Source organism: Sturnus vulgaris, chromosome 22 (genome assembly GCF_052056855.1).
Source record: "Sturnus vulgaris isolate bStuVul1 chromosome 22, bStuVul1.hap1, whole genome shotgun sequence".
In the NCBI taxonomy this organism is placed as follows: domain Eukaryota; kingdom Metazoa; phylum Chordata; class Aves; order Passeriformes; family Sturnidae; genus Sturnus; species Sturnus vulgaris.
Window position 1 is genome coordinate 10,750,002 of NC_142264.1, and position 15,761 is coordinate 10,765,762.

Sequence of the window (15,761 nt, forward strand, 5' to 3'; positions counted from 1 at the left end):
CAGCAAGTGTCTTCATCCTTCACCAAGCCGGCGCATTCCACTGAGCTGTGCTCCGTGCCACCCACCGTCTTGTTCTGAGTGGAAAACGGGCTGAAGAGGAGAGGCTCAGTGGGGAAACGCCGAAGGTCTCCCTGGGGCACCTGGCTCCAGCTCGCTGCTGTGGTGCCGGCAGTGCTGCTGATAGGATCGCGCTGCACTGTCCCAGCCATAAACCCGCTGCCCGGCCAGGGGGCCGATAACAGCGGGGCTGAAGTCCAACGCAGGCAGGTCCTGGGGAGCACATTCCAACCCGGGGCTCACGCTGTGGCCTCTCCCAGCTCCATTTTACCGTCGCGGTGGCCGGGATGGCTGCAGGCGGGCAGGCGATGCTGGTCCTCCTGGTGCTGCTGGGTGAGCTCTGCCGACATGGGCGGGGGTTGTGTCGCAGGAGGGAAGGGGCCTCCGTGCTGGCTGTTCCATTCTAGTCCTCCCCGGCAGTTTGCCCCAGCACTGGGGGCCGGGGCAGGTATAGCCCAGCCCGCTTGGCTCTGCTGGTGAAGTCAACCCGGGGTTCCCAGGATGAGAGGGTTCCGGAGCCCCCAGCACCGGGCTGGAGATCACCAATGGCTTTGTTCAGTGTGGGACAGAAAACGCCCAGATTTTCCTGTTTCTTCCAAAAAGGGGGCTGGGACTCGAAGCACGGGTGCGATAGAGCAGAGTTAGTGTCCCGGCAAGCTGTGGCACCCGAGGCTGACGGTGGGAGGTGGTAGTGTGAGAGATGTGGAGTGCCGGGATAGTGACGGGGCGGGAGGGAGGTCGTCCAGGGGCAGACACCACTGAGAGCTCAGCACCTGCCCCAGCAGGCTCCCAAACCGAGGTGCCCAGTCAAATGTCACTTGCAGGTCACGGGTGCCCTCCGTCACCTGCTGCGGGCATCATGCCTGGTTCCCTGCGGGGTTTTCAGCCCCATTGTCTCTCCCATAGTCAGAACCGTCCTCCCCAGCGGGTCCGTGGTCGTCAACAGCTGCAGCAGCGCGGCTGAGAAGCTCTGCAACTTCATCTGTGACTGCAGCGACTGCTCGGATGAGAACCAGTGCGGTGGGTGCCCAGACTCCTCAGGCCCCCAGACCCACCCTCAGGCCCTGCTCCTGGAGTGCGAGCAGGCTGTGTGGGGGTGGGGTGTTGTGGGTGCAGGTCCCTGGGGTGGTGCTGGTGCCCAGGGTGGATGCAAGATCCCTCAGGATGGATACAGGCTCCCAGGGTGGCTGCAGATCCACGGGGTAGGGAGAAGTCCTTTGTGCGGGTGTCCAGGGTGAATACAGGTCGCCTGGGTGCAGGTGAGTCTGCCAGGTGGGTGCAGGATCCCAGACTCTGTGCAGGTCCCCTGGGCTGGCCACAGGTCCCCTGGGTGGCCCCAAACCTGCCTTGACGCCACGTCTGCCCACCCTCAGGGTACCTACGGGGCTCAGCAGTGCTGGGCACCCCCTTCACCTGTGACTTCGAGGACAGTGACTGTGGCTGGCAGGACGTGGGCACCTCGACGTATGGATGGGTGCGAGGCCGGGCCAGCCTGGCCACATGGGGCGTGGGGCCTCATTCAGACCACACCATGGGTACTGACCTGGGTAAGTGGGAGGGCACCACTCCACTGGGCTATGGGTGCCCCAGAGTCGGGATGCCAGAACACCCATCTTTGTAGGGTGCAGGGGACGGAGCAGACCCATGGAGGTGCAGGAGTAGTGCTGGCACAGCTCTGGTGCCACACCATGAGGCTGCATCCCTTGCTCTTCTTTCTCCCTTCCCAGGTTGGTTCTTGGCAACCACATCCCCCCCAGCAAAGACCACGGCCACGGCCTGGCTCAGGTCACCTGAGATGCGGGAAGCAGCTGCCACATGTGAGATCAGAACCTGGTATCACCTCTCAGGGAGCTGTGAGAGCACCCAAGGTGGGCACAGGCAGCATCAGCTACTGGGCAGTGAGGATGGGAGGAAGTGGGGAAGGATGGGGCCACCTGCCCCTATGGTAGGGACAGAGCCACCAGCACCTTGCCATCCTCTTTGCCTCTTCCACGCTCCACACACAGAGCTGGCGGGACCTGGGGTCCCAGCTCCAGCCCCCAGAGCTGGCAGGGCTCCATTCATTCCTTTGGGTACCCCAGGATGTCCTGTACCAAGGGCACTTTGGGGCTTCCCTCAGGACTGAACCAGACAGAGCAGCCAGTGCTGCGCCTGGCTGTGGCACTCAAGGACGAGGTGGTGGGGCTGTGGCAGAGCCCCGAGCGCAGCAGTGAGGGCTGGCACCAGCTGGTTGCCTACCCTGGCCGGATCACGGAACAGTTCCAGGTGAGACAGTGTTACTGTAGTCAGGTACTGTCCCCATAAGCTGGGACCAGAGAAGCTGGGTGATGTTCTGAGACCCGGCCTGGGCAGCTCATGCCACCCCCATCCTCCCATCACAGCTCATCTTCTCCCTTACACAACCACCCACCTGCGGGGCAGAGGTGGCACTCGATGACATCATGTTCAGGAACTGTGGTTTATCAGGTGAGTCCCACATCTGCTGGGATGTGAGCTGGGATCTTGGGGGAACTGGGTGGGGTACAAAACCCAAGAGAGCTGTCACATTGCTCGCTGTGTCCTAGGCCACCATGCCCTTGCCAGAGCACGAGGTGGGCAGTGAAAACTTGTCTGTTGAGCCACCCCAGGGAACAATGTGGGAGTGCTCACTGTGAGTGCTCACAGTGGGACCAGCCACTCGCTGATCTGTGTCCCCCTGCCCCAGAGGTCGAGCAGCAGGTCTGTGAGGCCCAGGAGAGCCGCTGCCACCGCGGCTCCTGCCTGGCACATCATCGTTTCTGTGACGGCACTGACGACTGCGGGGACAGCTCGGATGAGGATGTGGCACAGTGCGGTGAGCCCCCCTGGCCCTGGGGAGGGATCTGCGGGTGGGCTGAGGATCTGCCTTGGTGGGGCAAAGCTGTGCTATGAGCTGGCAGGGGTGTCCCCAGTTCTGCCCCATGCTGGGAGGGCAAAATGACCCTGAGGGTTTGCAGAGGGGTGGCATCAGCCCAGCCCATTGCAGGGACCTACCTGTCCGAGAGAGGGCTGTGACCCCAGTCTCTGGGTCACTGCTGTCCCTTCTCCTCACAGAGAACGTCACCCGCTGCTCCTTTGACCACGATCTCTGTGGCTGGGAGGAGGTGGCCGGGCAACCGGTGTGGGGCAGGAACACGAGCCTGAACCTGGGCACCTCCTACGGCATTCCCACTCGGGACCACAGCAACAACAGCAGGGCTGGTATGTGGCGAAGCATCAGTACCCCAGCAGAGCCCCACTGCAGGTGGACGTGCCCTGGGGTGACACACCCCTGGGCTCTACTCAAGGCTGTGCCAGGACAGTGGTGTCCTGCACCCACACATCTGCCTGGCTTCACTCAGCCCCAGCATCTCCTGCAGGTTTTTTCCTCCACTTGGGCAGTGGCCGGACTGCACAGGCTGGTGGCACAGCTCAACTCAGCAGCCCCACCTTCCAAGCCACCAACTCTTGTTCTGTGAGTCACAGCTGGGACCTCATGTCACAGCTCATGTGGGCATGGTGACAGGAGATGGGGTTCCCAGTTCTGGGGACCCTCATGTGGGCCTGAGGCTGTGATTGACCCTTGCTGGGGATGGGAGTCAGGTTTTTGGGGGTGGTTTGGTGACATCTCTGGTGCCCACTGCGAGCTCTGAGCTCCTCACAGCCCCTCTGTGGGATGCAGGGGGCTGTGTGCCCCTGCCCTGAGGACTAATCCTCCTCCCCAACCCCAGCTCGTGTTGTACTGCCACCTCCATGGCTCAGCCACCAGCAAACTCAGCATCTTCTATGTGACCAACTTTACTAAGCACCTAATGAGAGAGAGGACGGGAGACCTGGGCAGCTGCTGGGTCCGGGAGAGAGTGAACTTCAACTCGACGGATCCCTTTAAGGTGGGCTGGTGCTGTGCTGGGGGAGCCCCCGTGGTCAGGGACCACAGCTGTGTACAGGGGCAGCACCACCCCCCATGCCCACCGTGGCCATGACAGCCCATGCTGTGCACCCCTGCCAGTCACAGCATTGCCCCTCCTCGCATTGAGTCCCTTCCTGGGGAGAATGTGTGTCAGTCTATGACAGGTTCTGGCTCCCCTCATCCCATGGCACCCTGGTGTCACCCTAATCCTCCCCATATTGTGCAGGACCCCTTACTGATGTTGCTGATATGGTGCTTTCCTGCAGGTGCTGATTGAGGGAGTGGCTGGCAGTGGAGGGACTGTGGCCATCGATGACCTGATCCTGTCTCAGGGCTGTGTGAAGGAGCAGGGTGAGCTGGTGGGCAGTGTCCCTCACCCTGCTTCAGTGTGGGCAGCTGCCCCAGGTGTTTTGCGCCCATGGCACCGTGTAAAGGACCCTGACATGGTCTGCTTGTCCTGCTCATCACAGGGATCATCCTGGGTGCAGCACAGCAAACACTTGCCCTGGGGTGCTGGTGTCTTTGTCCTGTGGCTGTGACACTCCATCCTCTGTGTCAAAATGTGTCACATAAGCAGCTCTTACTAGGCCCTGGGTCCCTTCAGGTGGTGGCAACTAGGCTGGGCTGGGACGGGACGGGATGGGATGGGATGGGATGGGGGAAATGGAGAGTCAGGGAGATGCCTGGGGACAGGGGGCAGTGGTTTGAAGGACTGACACTGATGCTGTTGCTGGGCCCTTCACCATTGCTCTCCATCCTGGGGTGTTTCACCATCAGAGGAGCCGGTGGTCATGCTGCCGAGCCAGGCAGGTGCCAGCCCCTGCACAGCAGACGAGATGGCCTGTGACAGTGGGGACTGCATTGCTGCAGAGCTGGCCTGCGACTTCGCTGACACGTGTGCTGATGGCTCTGACGAGAAGCGCTGTGGTGAGAGCCAAGGCAGGCACCTGCACCAGTACCCCAGCAGTGGAGGGGACCAGGCACCCCCAGGCTGGCATGGCTGGGGCACGTGACTGCCTGCACAGCCCCTGGGATAACAATGGCTAGCAAGACTGTGCCTGGAGTTTTGGGTTTCCCAGATAAACTGTGGCTGTCCCTGGATCCCTGGAAGTGTCCAAGGCTGGTTGGATAGAGCTTGGAGCACTCTGGGACAGTGGGAGGTGTCCCTGCCTATGGCGGAAGGGTGAAATGAGATGAGCTTTAAGGTCCTTCTAACCCAAACCAGTCTGGGATCCTGGGATTCTTTAACTTTGCAGGGACAACAACCTTTGAGTCGGGGGCTGCAGGCTGGCACGATGTCAGTGTGGGGCGGCTGCGCTGGGGTCTGGAGAAGGTCACTGAATCTGACAGCTTCCTCACAGGTAAGGCTATTCTCACCACCCAGACAATGCTCTTCAGTGCTCAGCACCACAGGAGCCCCCAGAGCAGGGACCCCTAGTGGGTGCCACTGCACAATGGGGGATGATGCCCAGGCATGATGCTGGGCTGGGGGTGCTACCAGAGACGTGGGACCCCAGTCCTCACCTCACAGAGTGTTTCTGTGCCCAGGGACTTTCCTGGCCCTCCAGACAGGAGAAGGACAAATGGTGGGTCCTGCGAAGGCACGAACACCTCCACTGGGCCCCTCTGGCCCTGCCTGCACCATGGAGATGAGCTACCACATCCACAGTGACACTCAAGGTAACCTCCTGCTCATCCCCAGGGTGCCCTGTCTGCTTCCTGTCCCTAACCCCCCCATGTCTACCTTCCTTTGCTGCCTCTCCCAACCCTGCTTTGCCCCATCACATCATCTTGGAGCTGGGGTGTCTGTGTCCCTGCACCCTGTGACCAAGGGCTGGTGCCATGGAGGGCTCCCACAGGGTGGCCAGGGATTTTGGGTGCCCACAGCCTCTGCACCACCTCTTGTTCCAGGCTTCCTTGCCATCAGTGTCACAGATCACACGACTGGCACCACCCAGCTGGCCTGGCAGACGCAAGGTCGTGGCAACACAACTAGGGGTCGTGTCCATGTCCCACTGGGAGAAAGAAGCCGTCCCTTCCAGGTGTGCTGGATGCAGAGGGACCAGCCTGGGGGAGCTTTCAGTGGGACACTACCAGTGCTGACGGGCACTCTGGGCTCATGGCTGCTGCCTCCAGGTTGAGCTGCTGGCACTGGTGGATCTCCAGGGCTTGGAGAGTGTTGGTGTTGACAATGTGACATTCGAGCAGTGCTACCTCGACGTGGTGTTACCCACAGCTGCGGGTATGGCCAGGGGTGCGGGCAGGGAGGGTAACCCCAGACCTTTTCCATGGAGGCTGCCTGGTAGCTGTCACTCTGTCCAAGAGCAGGAACATGGTGCATCCTGCCTTGGCCTGGGACCCCTGCATGGGGTAAAACCTGGGGAGTGGGACAGCAGTAAAGGGACATTTGGGGCTTTTGTGATGCCTTATCTCTTTCCACCTCCACACTGTCTCCTCTCTCTGGCCAGAGCTGTCCTGCAACTTTGAGACGGGCATGTGTGGCTGGTACCAGGATCTGTCCAGTGACTTCAAATGGGTCCACAGCACAGGGCAGGGACAGGGTTCTGACCACACCACTGGCTCGGGTAAGGGACTGGTTGCTCTTTGGGAGAACTCAGGATCCCAGGGCATCCCACAGCCTTCAATCCCCAGGGTCAAGATATGCCCTATGCACACCCAGGAGCCCCATGCCTACAGAGCAAGCTTACCTAGGGCAACCTAGGAGCACCCAGATCTGGGCTGTGGGTGATAACTAAACACTCATATCATGACCCCTCCACCCTGGCTGCCCCCAACATTCAGGCTACTTCTTGTCTGTGGACCCCTCTGTGCCATGGAGCCATGGGCAGCGGGCCCAGCTCCTCACCTCCCGCCAGGAACCGGCCACTGCCCCACGCTGTCTCTCCTTCTGGTACCGCCTGGCCGGCCCACAAATTGGTATGTGCCCCATGGCATTCTCCGAGGCTGCCCAAGCCTGGCTCCACTCTGAGGACAGTGGGATCCCCAAGGGCTGCGGGATGGCTGCCCCCATGCCCCCCTCTGCCCAGGTACCCTGAACCTCAAGCTATGGCTGGAGGGAGGGGAGGAGGTGGTGCTGTGGACCCACCGAGGAACCCAGGGCAGCATCTGGCACCGGTCGTGGGCAACACTGCCCACCACGGGCCAGCAGCGGTACCAGGTGAGGACCAGGCCCCCCATGTCCCTGGCACCAGCAAGGCACAGGGTGTCTGACACTGCTGCCTGGGAGCAGGTGGCTTTCGAGGTGCTGCATGATGGTTTCCTGGGGGATGTGGGGCTGGACGACATCACGGTGACAGCGGGACCCTGTGGGGCCGAGCTCTCCTGCACCTTCGAGGTGGAGAGCTGTGGGCTGGCAGCCAGTGGAAAGGGCACCTGGCAGCGACAGAGCAATGGCACCGGCACCACTGCAGGCCCTGTGGCTGACCACACCACCGGCACTGCCACAGGTACAGGACTATGGCAGCTCTCTTGCTTCCCTGCTGCACTGAGTGTCCCCCCTCCCTACTCTGAGTGTCCTGCCTGTACCCCACACCAGCCCTGCCTGCTCTCCCTGTATCCCCCCTGCCCTGTCCTTCCCGCCCTCCACAGGATGAGCAGAAGGCAATACTGCACAGGACTTCCCAACCCTGGAACCCCCCAAACAAAGGGGCTCCCAGCCCCAGGGCTCCCTAATCCTGGGGAGGTTCCCAAGCTGGAGAGACTTCTTGGCCTGGGGGGGAGGAACTCAACCCCAGTTGTTCCCTAGTGCTCCTCAGCAGGGCTGGGCAGGAGTTACAGCACAGGGACTTCTCTCCTCCAGGCCATTACATGGTGGTGAACACAGGCAGGGTCTTTCTGCCTGCAGGGCAGACGGCTGCCCTCACCTCCCAATTCTACCAGCCCTCCGTGTCTGCCCAGTGCCTGGCCTTCTGGTACCAGCTGAGCACAGGCACCCCAGGTGAGTACAACCTGTGCTGAGACCCCTGGGGGTACCTCCAGATGAGTGAGGACCCCATACGGCACAGCCCTGGACCCCTCCTCCATGTTGGATGCCCTGGGCAGGCTCCCTCAGGGTGTTCGTGGAGCAAAGCAGGGTGAAGAGAAAGGTTCTGAGCATGAGCACCATGGAAGGGAGCAACTGGCACCGCAGCCACGTCACCATCCAGCCTGATGGCGAGTGGCAGGTGAGACAGGGGAGGGTGCCAGTGGCAGCTGGAGGTGAGGGGGTGGTGCATGGAGGCTGCCAGCTTCACATGTCACCCTGCCTAGGTGGTGTTTGAGGCAGTGGGAGCTGGGGGTGACCATGGATACATCGCACTGGACGACCTGCACGTGTCAGATGGAGCCTGCCCTGAGCCAGGTGAGACCCCACCCCACAGGGCACTGTGGATCGGAGGGGGAGGATGAGACATCCTGTTAGGGCATGTAAGCCATGGGGATGGGGACAGCTTGGCCTGGCCCAAAGCTGGGGGTGTGTACCACCCAGGTACCCCATCTCCTGCTACGTAGCACTGGGTGTCTCACAGCCCTGCTTTCCTCCCAGCATCCTGTGACTTCGAGCAGGACACCTGTGGCTGGAGCAGCCCCTCGGACCCCCGCTTGCACAGCTTTGCCTGGGGCTGGAAGAGCGGGATCACCCTGTCCAAGTACCCTGGCCCTGAGCAGGATCACAGCCTGGGCACAAGGAATGGTAGGAACACCCGTCCCTGCCCAGGCAGCCTGGCATGGCCAGAACGAGGAAGAGCAGCTGGGGATGGATGGGGCAGTCCAGTACACTCTGTGAGGCCTGGCTCCACAGCATTCCTGTCCCCTTTTCGCCTGGGAGGAGCAGCTCAGCCCCAAGGTGCTGAGGTGCAGGGCTGCTGTGTCATCCTCCAGGCATCACTGGGCATTTTGGGGAAGAGTGGGCCAAGCAGGGTGGGACAAATGGGTGCAGGACTGGGGGACACCCTGCGTCTGTCCCTGCCCAGGTCACTACATGCACTTCGACACCAGTGTGCTGGGTGCCAGGGGCACCAGTGCTCTGCTGGAGAGCCCACCCCTGCCCGCGGCCACCGACTCCTGCCTGCGGTTCTGGTACCACATGGACATCCCGGAGTACCTCTGTGAGCACTGCAAGGGCAGGGAGGAGGTGCCATCCCTAGGTCTCATCTATGAGAGTGGGGGCCTCAGTCTTCCCCACCCGTGGACCCTGGACACTCTGCTTCAGTTCCAGCTGGGCAGTGGTGATGGTCCATTCCCTCTGGGTGCTATCATCCCAGCAGAGGATGGCATGGCCGGGAGGGCTCGGTAGCTCCTGTGGGCTCGGGGCAGCTGGTAATGCCTGTACCCCCTCCTTGCAGCCAGCGGGGAGCTGCAGGTGACGCTGCAGGGCGCGGCGGGGCAGCGCACAGTGTGGAGCGTGGCAGGGCACCGCAGCCGGGGCTGGCAGGGCGCCGTGGTGCCGGTGCAGAGCCCCAGTGAGTTCCAGGTAAGTGGGGCTACCCTGGGGTGCAGGGTGTCTCCGGGGGTGCATCAGCGCCTCAGACCCCACCTTCCCCCGCAGATCAGCTTTGAGATAACCACACGGAGGTGGCCGATGGAGGGGACAGTGGCACTGGATGACATCATGTACAGCCCCGGGGTGGGCTGCCATTCCAGCCCGGAGAATCCAGTGGAAGGTGTGGGGGTGAGGGGGGGGGGTGGCAGTTCTGGCTGTGAAAGGTCAGCCCAGAGCTGCCCAGGGTGCGGGGCTGAGGCTGGAGGCAGCTGTCTGGCCAGTGGGTAGAGCCTGAAAGCATTTCCTCCCCCTGCAGAGAAACCCTCGGGCAACTTCGTGGCAGAGGTAGTGCTCAGTCTGCTCGTGGCTCTCCTCATCGTGGGGCTGGTGGCTGCTGGGGGCTGGCACTGCCTGAAACAGCGAGGAGTAGCGAGCAGGACACCAACAGAGAGCAACAGTCCCCAGGGCTTCGACAACATCACCTTCCGGGATGTAAGGACAGGGTGAAAGACCTTCCTGATTACCCTAGCTGTGCCAAAACAGCATTTTCCTAAAAGCTCAGCAAATGTGAGCGGGTTCTCCCTGACCCCGCGTTCCGCCAACGCGACAGAGAGGTGCAAAGGGCTCTGCCTCTTATCTCCTTGTTGACAAAATAGTGACCCCGAGCTGTAGGACAGACCTAAAAGTGCTGCTGCCACCAGGCAGCTGCTCCAGAAAGAGCTGAGTGTGCTCCCACCCCAGAATCTTGTGGGAAGGGCGTCTGGTAAATCTGGCTCATCCTCACTGAGACAGCACTCAAATTAGAAATTAGTGCAAGATGCCTGAAGCTGCAGGTCCCGTGGACAAATCTGGTGCCATGACATCTTGCAGCAGAGCCACCAGCCTCACCATGGACTCCAACAACAAATGTGGAGCGCCCTGGGCGCACTAGGGGTTTGGTGCCTCTGTTGAGGTCGCAGGAGGCTGGCACACAGATTGTCCTTGCTGCAGCCTGGAAGAAATCCTGGTGTTTCACAGCAGACACCCCACGTTTGTCACCTTTCTTTTCACTCACCTTTCTTTGCAGGACAAGGTCATTATATCTCCAAGAGAAGGGGATGAGTCTTGAAATTAGCAGCCAGCAGCAGGAATTGCCTGCGCCCCCCGGGCAGACCACCCTCGACAGGAACCCACACTCCATCAGTTGCCTGCTCTCTGCCCCCGGCACCGGGGAGCCGGCAACCCGGGGAGCCTGTCCCGGCCAGGGACACACTCACATCACTACCTCCAAGTGCTCGGGAAAAGCGTTGTTGTTTGTAACATGAACTTACTGCTTTCAAGACACAGCAATGTGCCCGTGCTTTGATAGGGGGAAGGAGTGGGAGTTCCCACAGTGGCTGTCCTCATCCAAACAGGGTTCTGGCCATGGAAGTGGGGCTGGCCATGGAGTGTGGGGTCCTGGCCCCCAGAGCTGGGGAGAGCAATGGTTGCTGCAGAGGGACACCCAGGAGAAAGCACAAGAGCTCCCAGGGCACAGAGACCACACGGGGAGGAAGCTCTGTACCTCTGCTGGTTTTTGGGAGGGTGAGTGGTGGGTGGGAGGGCAGGGAGCAGAGGGGGGCACCACTCAGCATCCCTGAGGGCAGTAGGCAGCTCCCGCTCTTGTGTAGATGCCTACCTGCTGCCCGCACACCTGGTAAATGCACTTGGGAAACCCAAAAATGTTCCTGAGGTGCAGGCTGTGCTCAGGGCCTGGACCTCCACCCTGCACCCAGCGCACCCAAGCCCAGGACCCATCCCTAACCCCCAGCTTTCACACCATAACACTGTGAACTCCAAACCCAGCCCCGCACGCAGCCCAGTTAAGCCCCTGCACAACAAGGAGCCCATCAGGATCCTGCTAGCCCCAGCCTCCATGTCCAGCTCGAGGGATATCTTGCTTTCCCAGATTGTGACCAGAGCCTGTCTCCCTCTCACCCAGCTGTGTCCCCCTTAGGTGATGCCTCAGTCATGCCAAGCACCATCCCCAAAGCCCTGTCCTGCTTGCAGAAAGGAGGGCCCAACAGAGCTGAGAGCTTGGGAGGGGCAAGGAGGGCTCAGGCTTCACCTGACGTCTCTGCACCTGCCTGGCTCTGCAGATCCCCACAGCCTCCCCTCACCTCCACAGCACTGATTCCACCCCCAGGCTGCTGGCCAAGCTGCACCATTCCTGACCCAGGGAGAGGTGACACAGCCAGGAAGACCGTGACAGTGTTGTCCCTCATCCCAGGCAGCCCAGATGTCTCTTTAATTACAATCCCAGAAGGAAGAGGTGGTGCAGCTCCAGTCACACCCAGCCACAACATTTACTAGTAGCTGGTCACATGCAGCAGCTCTCCATGGCAACTGAAGGGTATCAAACTTTATTATAGATCTCTTTAAAACAGGCTGGAAAGAACAAACCAAATTCATTGAGATACAGTGACTGAGTCATCATTTCTGATCAAGCCCCAACTCTCCCAAATTATTTATATATAATATATCTCACCCATCCCCCAAATCGTTTCAATTAAATCATCACATTTCAGACCACCCTAAATGCCTTAACATCAGCTGCTGCTAACACCACAATGCACATGTTTTCTGGCAAATCAGAGGCAGGGTTCGGGTTTTTTCTTGGGGTTTAGATCCTCAATCTCTGAAAAGGAGCAAGGAAAAACAAACATCAGGAAAATTGCTTCTTTAAGGTTGCCTTTTTACAGCAGGTACAGATGCAGCAGATTTCCCCCCAAAGCAAGTCTGAAACGCTCTTGTTCAGCTTGGCAATATGCAGAGTGGTTGAGGAGAACCAGATCAGTCTGAGCAAACTGATTTCGAGGCTTTGTTGTCATTTCCCTTTGGGGCCAGTTTCCAGCGGTTTTCCAATGTCCTTTCCACGCAGTTTGAGGCCTGGAATAAGACAAAGGAGACCACCACCATCAGCACTCAATCAATCACCCAAGAACTTTTATTTCCACTAAATTCAGCCTCAAGGAGAAGAACATCCAGAAAGAGAGCAGGAGAACCAGAGTTCAAGAGAATCCTACTTTAGTTTCTAGGAGCACCAGACTACCTTCAAACTAAACTCATCAGATGGGATCTGAACCAGCCCAGGAGAATAAAACCAACACTAAACACTTCCACAAGTGCAATCAGGCTTCCACGGGTCTCAGCATCTCACAGGTTTTGGGGGCAAGCACACAGGCATGGTCCCTAGGGCACAGCCACAGGCATGAAGGTGCAGACAAAGATCAAGAGCTCCCAGTTCTGGTCCAGTCAGCAGATCCAGGTTTTATCCAAACATGATTTAATTGCACCACACCCACAATAAAACTCCAGCCAGCAATGTTCCTCACAGGAAAAAGGCAAATACTTTCCCCCAAAGCACCCCTCCAAACACTGGCAGTATTTCTGAAGTCTCCCTTAACTCACCGATGGCTCTTTCGATCTTGCCCATGACCTGGTTATTTGGGATCGCTCGTCCTGATTCGTAGTCAGCGATAACTTGTGGTTTTTCATTGATTTTCTGGAAAGAGCGGATGAGTCTCAAACACAGCAACACTCAGCAGCAGCCCCCCAGGACTCACAGAGATAAGGAACGGCCCCTCATTATGCTAGAGCAGATGACAAAGTGCTGCTCCCAGGTTGACTCCATCCCCACTAGCATCTCCATGCAATGTCCTAGCACTGGTGACATCCATCCTGGACAGATTTTGACCTCCCTTCTTTTCAGGAGGAGTAGGAACACCAGGAATTGCTGTTCCTTCAGACAGGGTGTTGCTAACACTGCTCAGCCCCGACGGTGAAAACCTCTTGGGTTGGTGTGAGCTGCTGCAGGAAGCGGGGAACAGCCTCCCACCAGCTCACCAGCCACAGACAGGCTCTGCCTCCAACCTGGGGCTCAAGGTCACAAGACAAACCTCAAAACTTTTCTCAGACAAATGAAGCCAGGACATCAGACACCAGAGATGCTGTATTCCCCAAACTTCCAGCCCATGACACCATCCCACTGCAGCTGCCCATGAGGCAACAGGAAAGGTGCCCACCCTCACCTGGAGTACTCCACTCACCGTGGCCAGGTCCTTCTGTGTGAGGCCCTTGCTCTGCCGGCCCTGCTGGATCACTTTGCCCACCTCCAGGGAAACTCTGTCATGGTGCAGCTCCTCTGTTTCACGGTCAAGCTTGGCCGTGTTCTTTGTAATGAAGTGTTGTTTGTTCTGGCCTGCTGCCCCTGTCATTCGAAGTGAGAACAAAAAAACAACCGAGGACAAACAAAATAAGGCTCAGAGCTGTGCCAAAAAGTATCAAAGGACTTTTTCCAAGCCCTCAGCTGCCCAGGATCCCAGGGAGCTGTCAGGATTTCAACATACCAACATCAACGTTGACCTCACCCAGATCCTGCCCATCAGGGAACATTATATTAGCCCTGTTCTTGGTGCTGTGCACACCTAGCCACGCAGAGCCCTTCCCTTCCCTACTTCACACCTGAACTTTACTTCAAACAGGGCAAGTCTTGCTTTTCCTTGGGGATTTAATGCTCAAACTTCACTGCAGACACACATCTGTGCTGCAGCACAGAGGGGTCAATACTTGAATTTGAATCGTGCTTGCTCAGGTATGAGGCAGCACAAGTAAGTGACTTCTAAGTAATTTTCTGACACTTTTTATAAGTAAAGTCTAACTGTACTTAGCTTTGCTGAAAGACTAAGTTTCAAAAACACATTGTTTTCTCTCATGTTAGATATAGTATTTAAGCCCTAGTTTGAATCCTTTCTCTCGCATTAGTCTCTGACATTCGGTGTCCCAATAAAGCTTTAAGGATCATCTCTCTATTTATTTCCAACCATCAGAATCACCTCCCTACAGTGAGAGAACCCGGCAATTTACATCGGAGAAGAAACAAGGAATTTTTCAAGAGCAGCGCCATAGGAAAATCGGCAGCCATTCAAACTCGCCAGACAAATAAGCTGTCAAAACGGGGAGCTTAAGTTCTGTGCTCATAAAAGCTCTTCCAAGATCTCTGCAGAAATCAGGCAGAGCTCTGCCCTGGGTAACCAGAAGCTAAGGGACAACTACAGGGGCGTCATCCCGGCGGCTCCCAGGGCTGTACGTTACGGCCTGGTTCGGGATCGTTGGCTCAGCCGCGCGGTGCCGCCTCCTGCCTCCTCTCCCCATCCCAGGCAGCCGCCCCAAACCGGACCGGGCCCTCCACGCGGGATACCCACACTTCTTGGAGGTCTCTACGTCCTCCCCACGCCGCTGGGCCGCCAAGATCGCCTGGGGAGAGAGCGAAGGTGCGCGGTGAGCGCGGCGCGCGGCGCTACTCGGAGCGGTGGCCTCGACCACGCCGAGCCCAGGCCCGCCGCCTGCCCGGCCCCGTACCCGGCCCCCACCGCTCTCACCGCTGACCTGCTTCGACTTGGCCTGGGCCGCGCTCGGGCCCTTCTTGCGCAGCACCGTGACCGTGTCCCAGTCGCTCTCCGCCATCGCTCCGACCCCGCCCGGGCCGCGCCCGCCGCCGGGCACCGCCCAGTGCCCGCCTTCGGAGGCGTGGCCTCGTGGCGCCCACTGATAGGGCGAGGTGCACGTCCGTCAGAAAATACGGCCGCTCATAGGCGGAGACAGGCGTGAGCTCAGCGGGCGGGGCTGGGGTTCCTGCGTAGACCGTAGGCTTACCAGCGCCCTGGCGTGACGCAGCTCCGTTCGATAGGCGCAGCACTCTGCCAACCAGCTTGCTCGCTGTGCGATTGGCTGGTGCTTACGGCAGCTTGGGGCGGACGGCATGTGCCTGTACGCACTAAGATTGGGTGTTGGCCCTGCCAGTCCTCCAGCACTCGGCAACGATTGGTTTGTTCCGCGGCGCTGTCAGACCCGTTGACCAATAGCCCTGCACGGCTGAGCCGAGTCGAGCATGCGCAGTGCGGCGGCTCGCTGTGCCTGTTCTCCCGGGCCGCCTGGTACCGGGCTCGCCTGCGGGCACCGGCAGGGCAGGGGTGTCCCGTGCTGCGGGGAGCGCTGCAGAGCGTCCACAGGACTGACACGGGCATGGGGACGGTCCGGACGGACCAAGGGAGGAGCAGCTAAGGGTACTGGTTTGGTTCAGCCTAGAGAAGACGATACTGAGGTCAAACCTCACCGGGGGCTTCAGCTCCTCCCCCGGGGCAGCTCTGGTCTCTGCTGGCTGTGACAGGAACAAGATCCAGGGAACGGCTGGAGCTGTGCCAGGGCAGGCTCAGGCTGGAGATCAGGGCAAGGTTCTTCCCCCAGAGGGTGCTGGGCACTGCCCAGGCTCCCCAGGGAATGGGCACGGCCCCGAGGCTG

At 59.4% G+C, this 15,761-nt stretch overlaps 2 protein-coding genes across 2 annotated transcripts; one reads left to right on the forward strand and one right to left on the reverse strand.

Moving 5' to 3' along the window:
- Window positions 1-405: 405 nt before the first annotated feature.
- Window positions 406-10,768, forward strand: MAMDC4 (MAM domain containing 4). The gene is made up of 29 exons (XM_088177698.1): window positions 406-505; window positions 784-1,077; window positions 1,431-1,604; window positions 1,785-1,925; window positions 2,177-2,322; window positions 2,439-2,523; window positions 2,762-2,890; window positions 3,130-3,276; window positions 3,435-3,529; window positions 3,786-3,944; window positions 4,231-4,315; window positions 4,742-4,891; window positions 5,221-5,325; window positions 5,513-5,644; window positions 5,876-6,006; window positions 6,101-6,206; window positions 6,433-6,549; window positions 6,767-6,901; window positions 7,012-7,142; window positions 7,215-7,431; window positions 7,785-7,922; window positions 8,027-8,148; window positions 8,234-8,324; window positions 8,508-8,654; window positions 8,935-9,069; window positions 9,307-9,434; window positions 9,510-9,624; window positions 9,760-9,935; window positions 10,510-10,768. The coding sequence occupies exons 1-29, from the start codon at window positions 406-408 to the stop codon at window positions 10,549-10,551; spliced, it is 3,873 nt and encodes a 1,290-aa protein (XP_088033824.1). The 3' UTR covers window positions 10,552-10,768.
- Window positions 10,769-11,808: 1,040 nt separating this feature from the next.
- On the reverse strand, window positions 11,809-14,987 carry EDF1 (endothelial differentiation related factor 1). Its single transcript, XM_014881044.2, has 5 exons — window positions 14,850-14,987; window positions 14,666-14,717; window positions 13,511-13,671; window positions 12,873-12,966; window positions 11,809-12,350 (listed from the first exon to the last, which is right to left on the reverse strand). Exons 1-5 carry the CDS (start codon window positions 14,925-14,927, stop codon window positions 12,289-12,291), a joined length of 447 nt encoding a protein of 148 aa, XP_014736530.1. The 5' UTR covers window positions 14,928-14,987; the 3' UTR covers window positions 11,809-12,288.
- Window positions 14,988-15,761: the final 774 nt, after the last annotated feature.

Coding starts and splice junctions, on each gene's coding strand:
- MAMDC4 (XM_088177698.1), top strand. CDS start 406: ATGGGCGGGGGTTGTGTCGCAGGAGGGAAGGGGCCTCCGTGCTGGCTG. Junction 2,524..2,761: donor CAGGAACTGTGGTTTATCAG/GTGAGTCCCACA, acceptor CCCCTGCCCCAG/AGGTCGAGCAGCAGGTCTGT. Junction 8,655..8,934: donor CAGCCTGGGCACAAGGAATG/GTAGGAACACCC, acceptor GTCCCTGCCCAG/GTCACTACATGCACTTCGAC.
- EDF1 (XM_014881044.2), bottom strand. CDS start 14,927: ATGGCGGAGAGCGACTGGGACACGGTCACGGTGCTGCGCAAGAAGGGC. Junction 13,672..14,665: donor CGTAGAGACCTCCAAGAAGT/GTGGGTATCCCG, acceptor TTCGAATGACAG/GGGCAGCAGGCCAGAACAAA. Junction 12,351..12,872: donor CAAGATCGAAAGAGCCATCG/GTGAGTTAAGGG, acceptor GTCTTATTCCAG/GCCTCAAACTGCGTGGAAAG.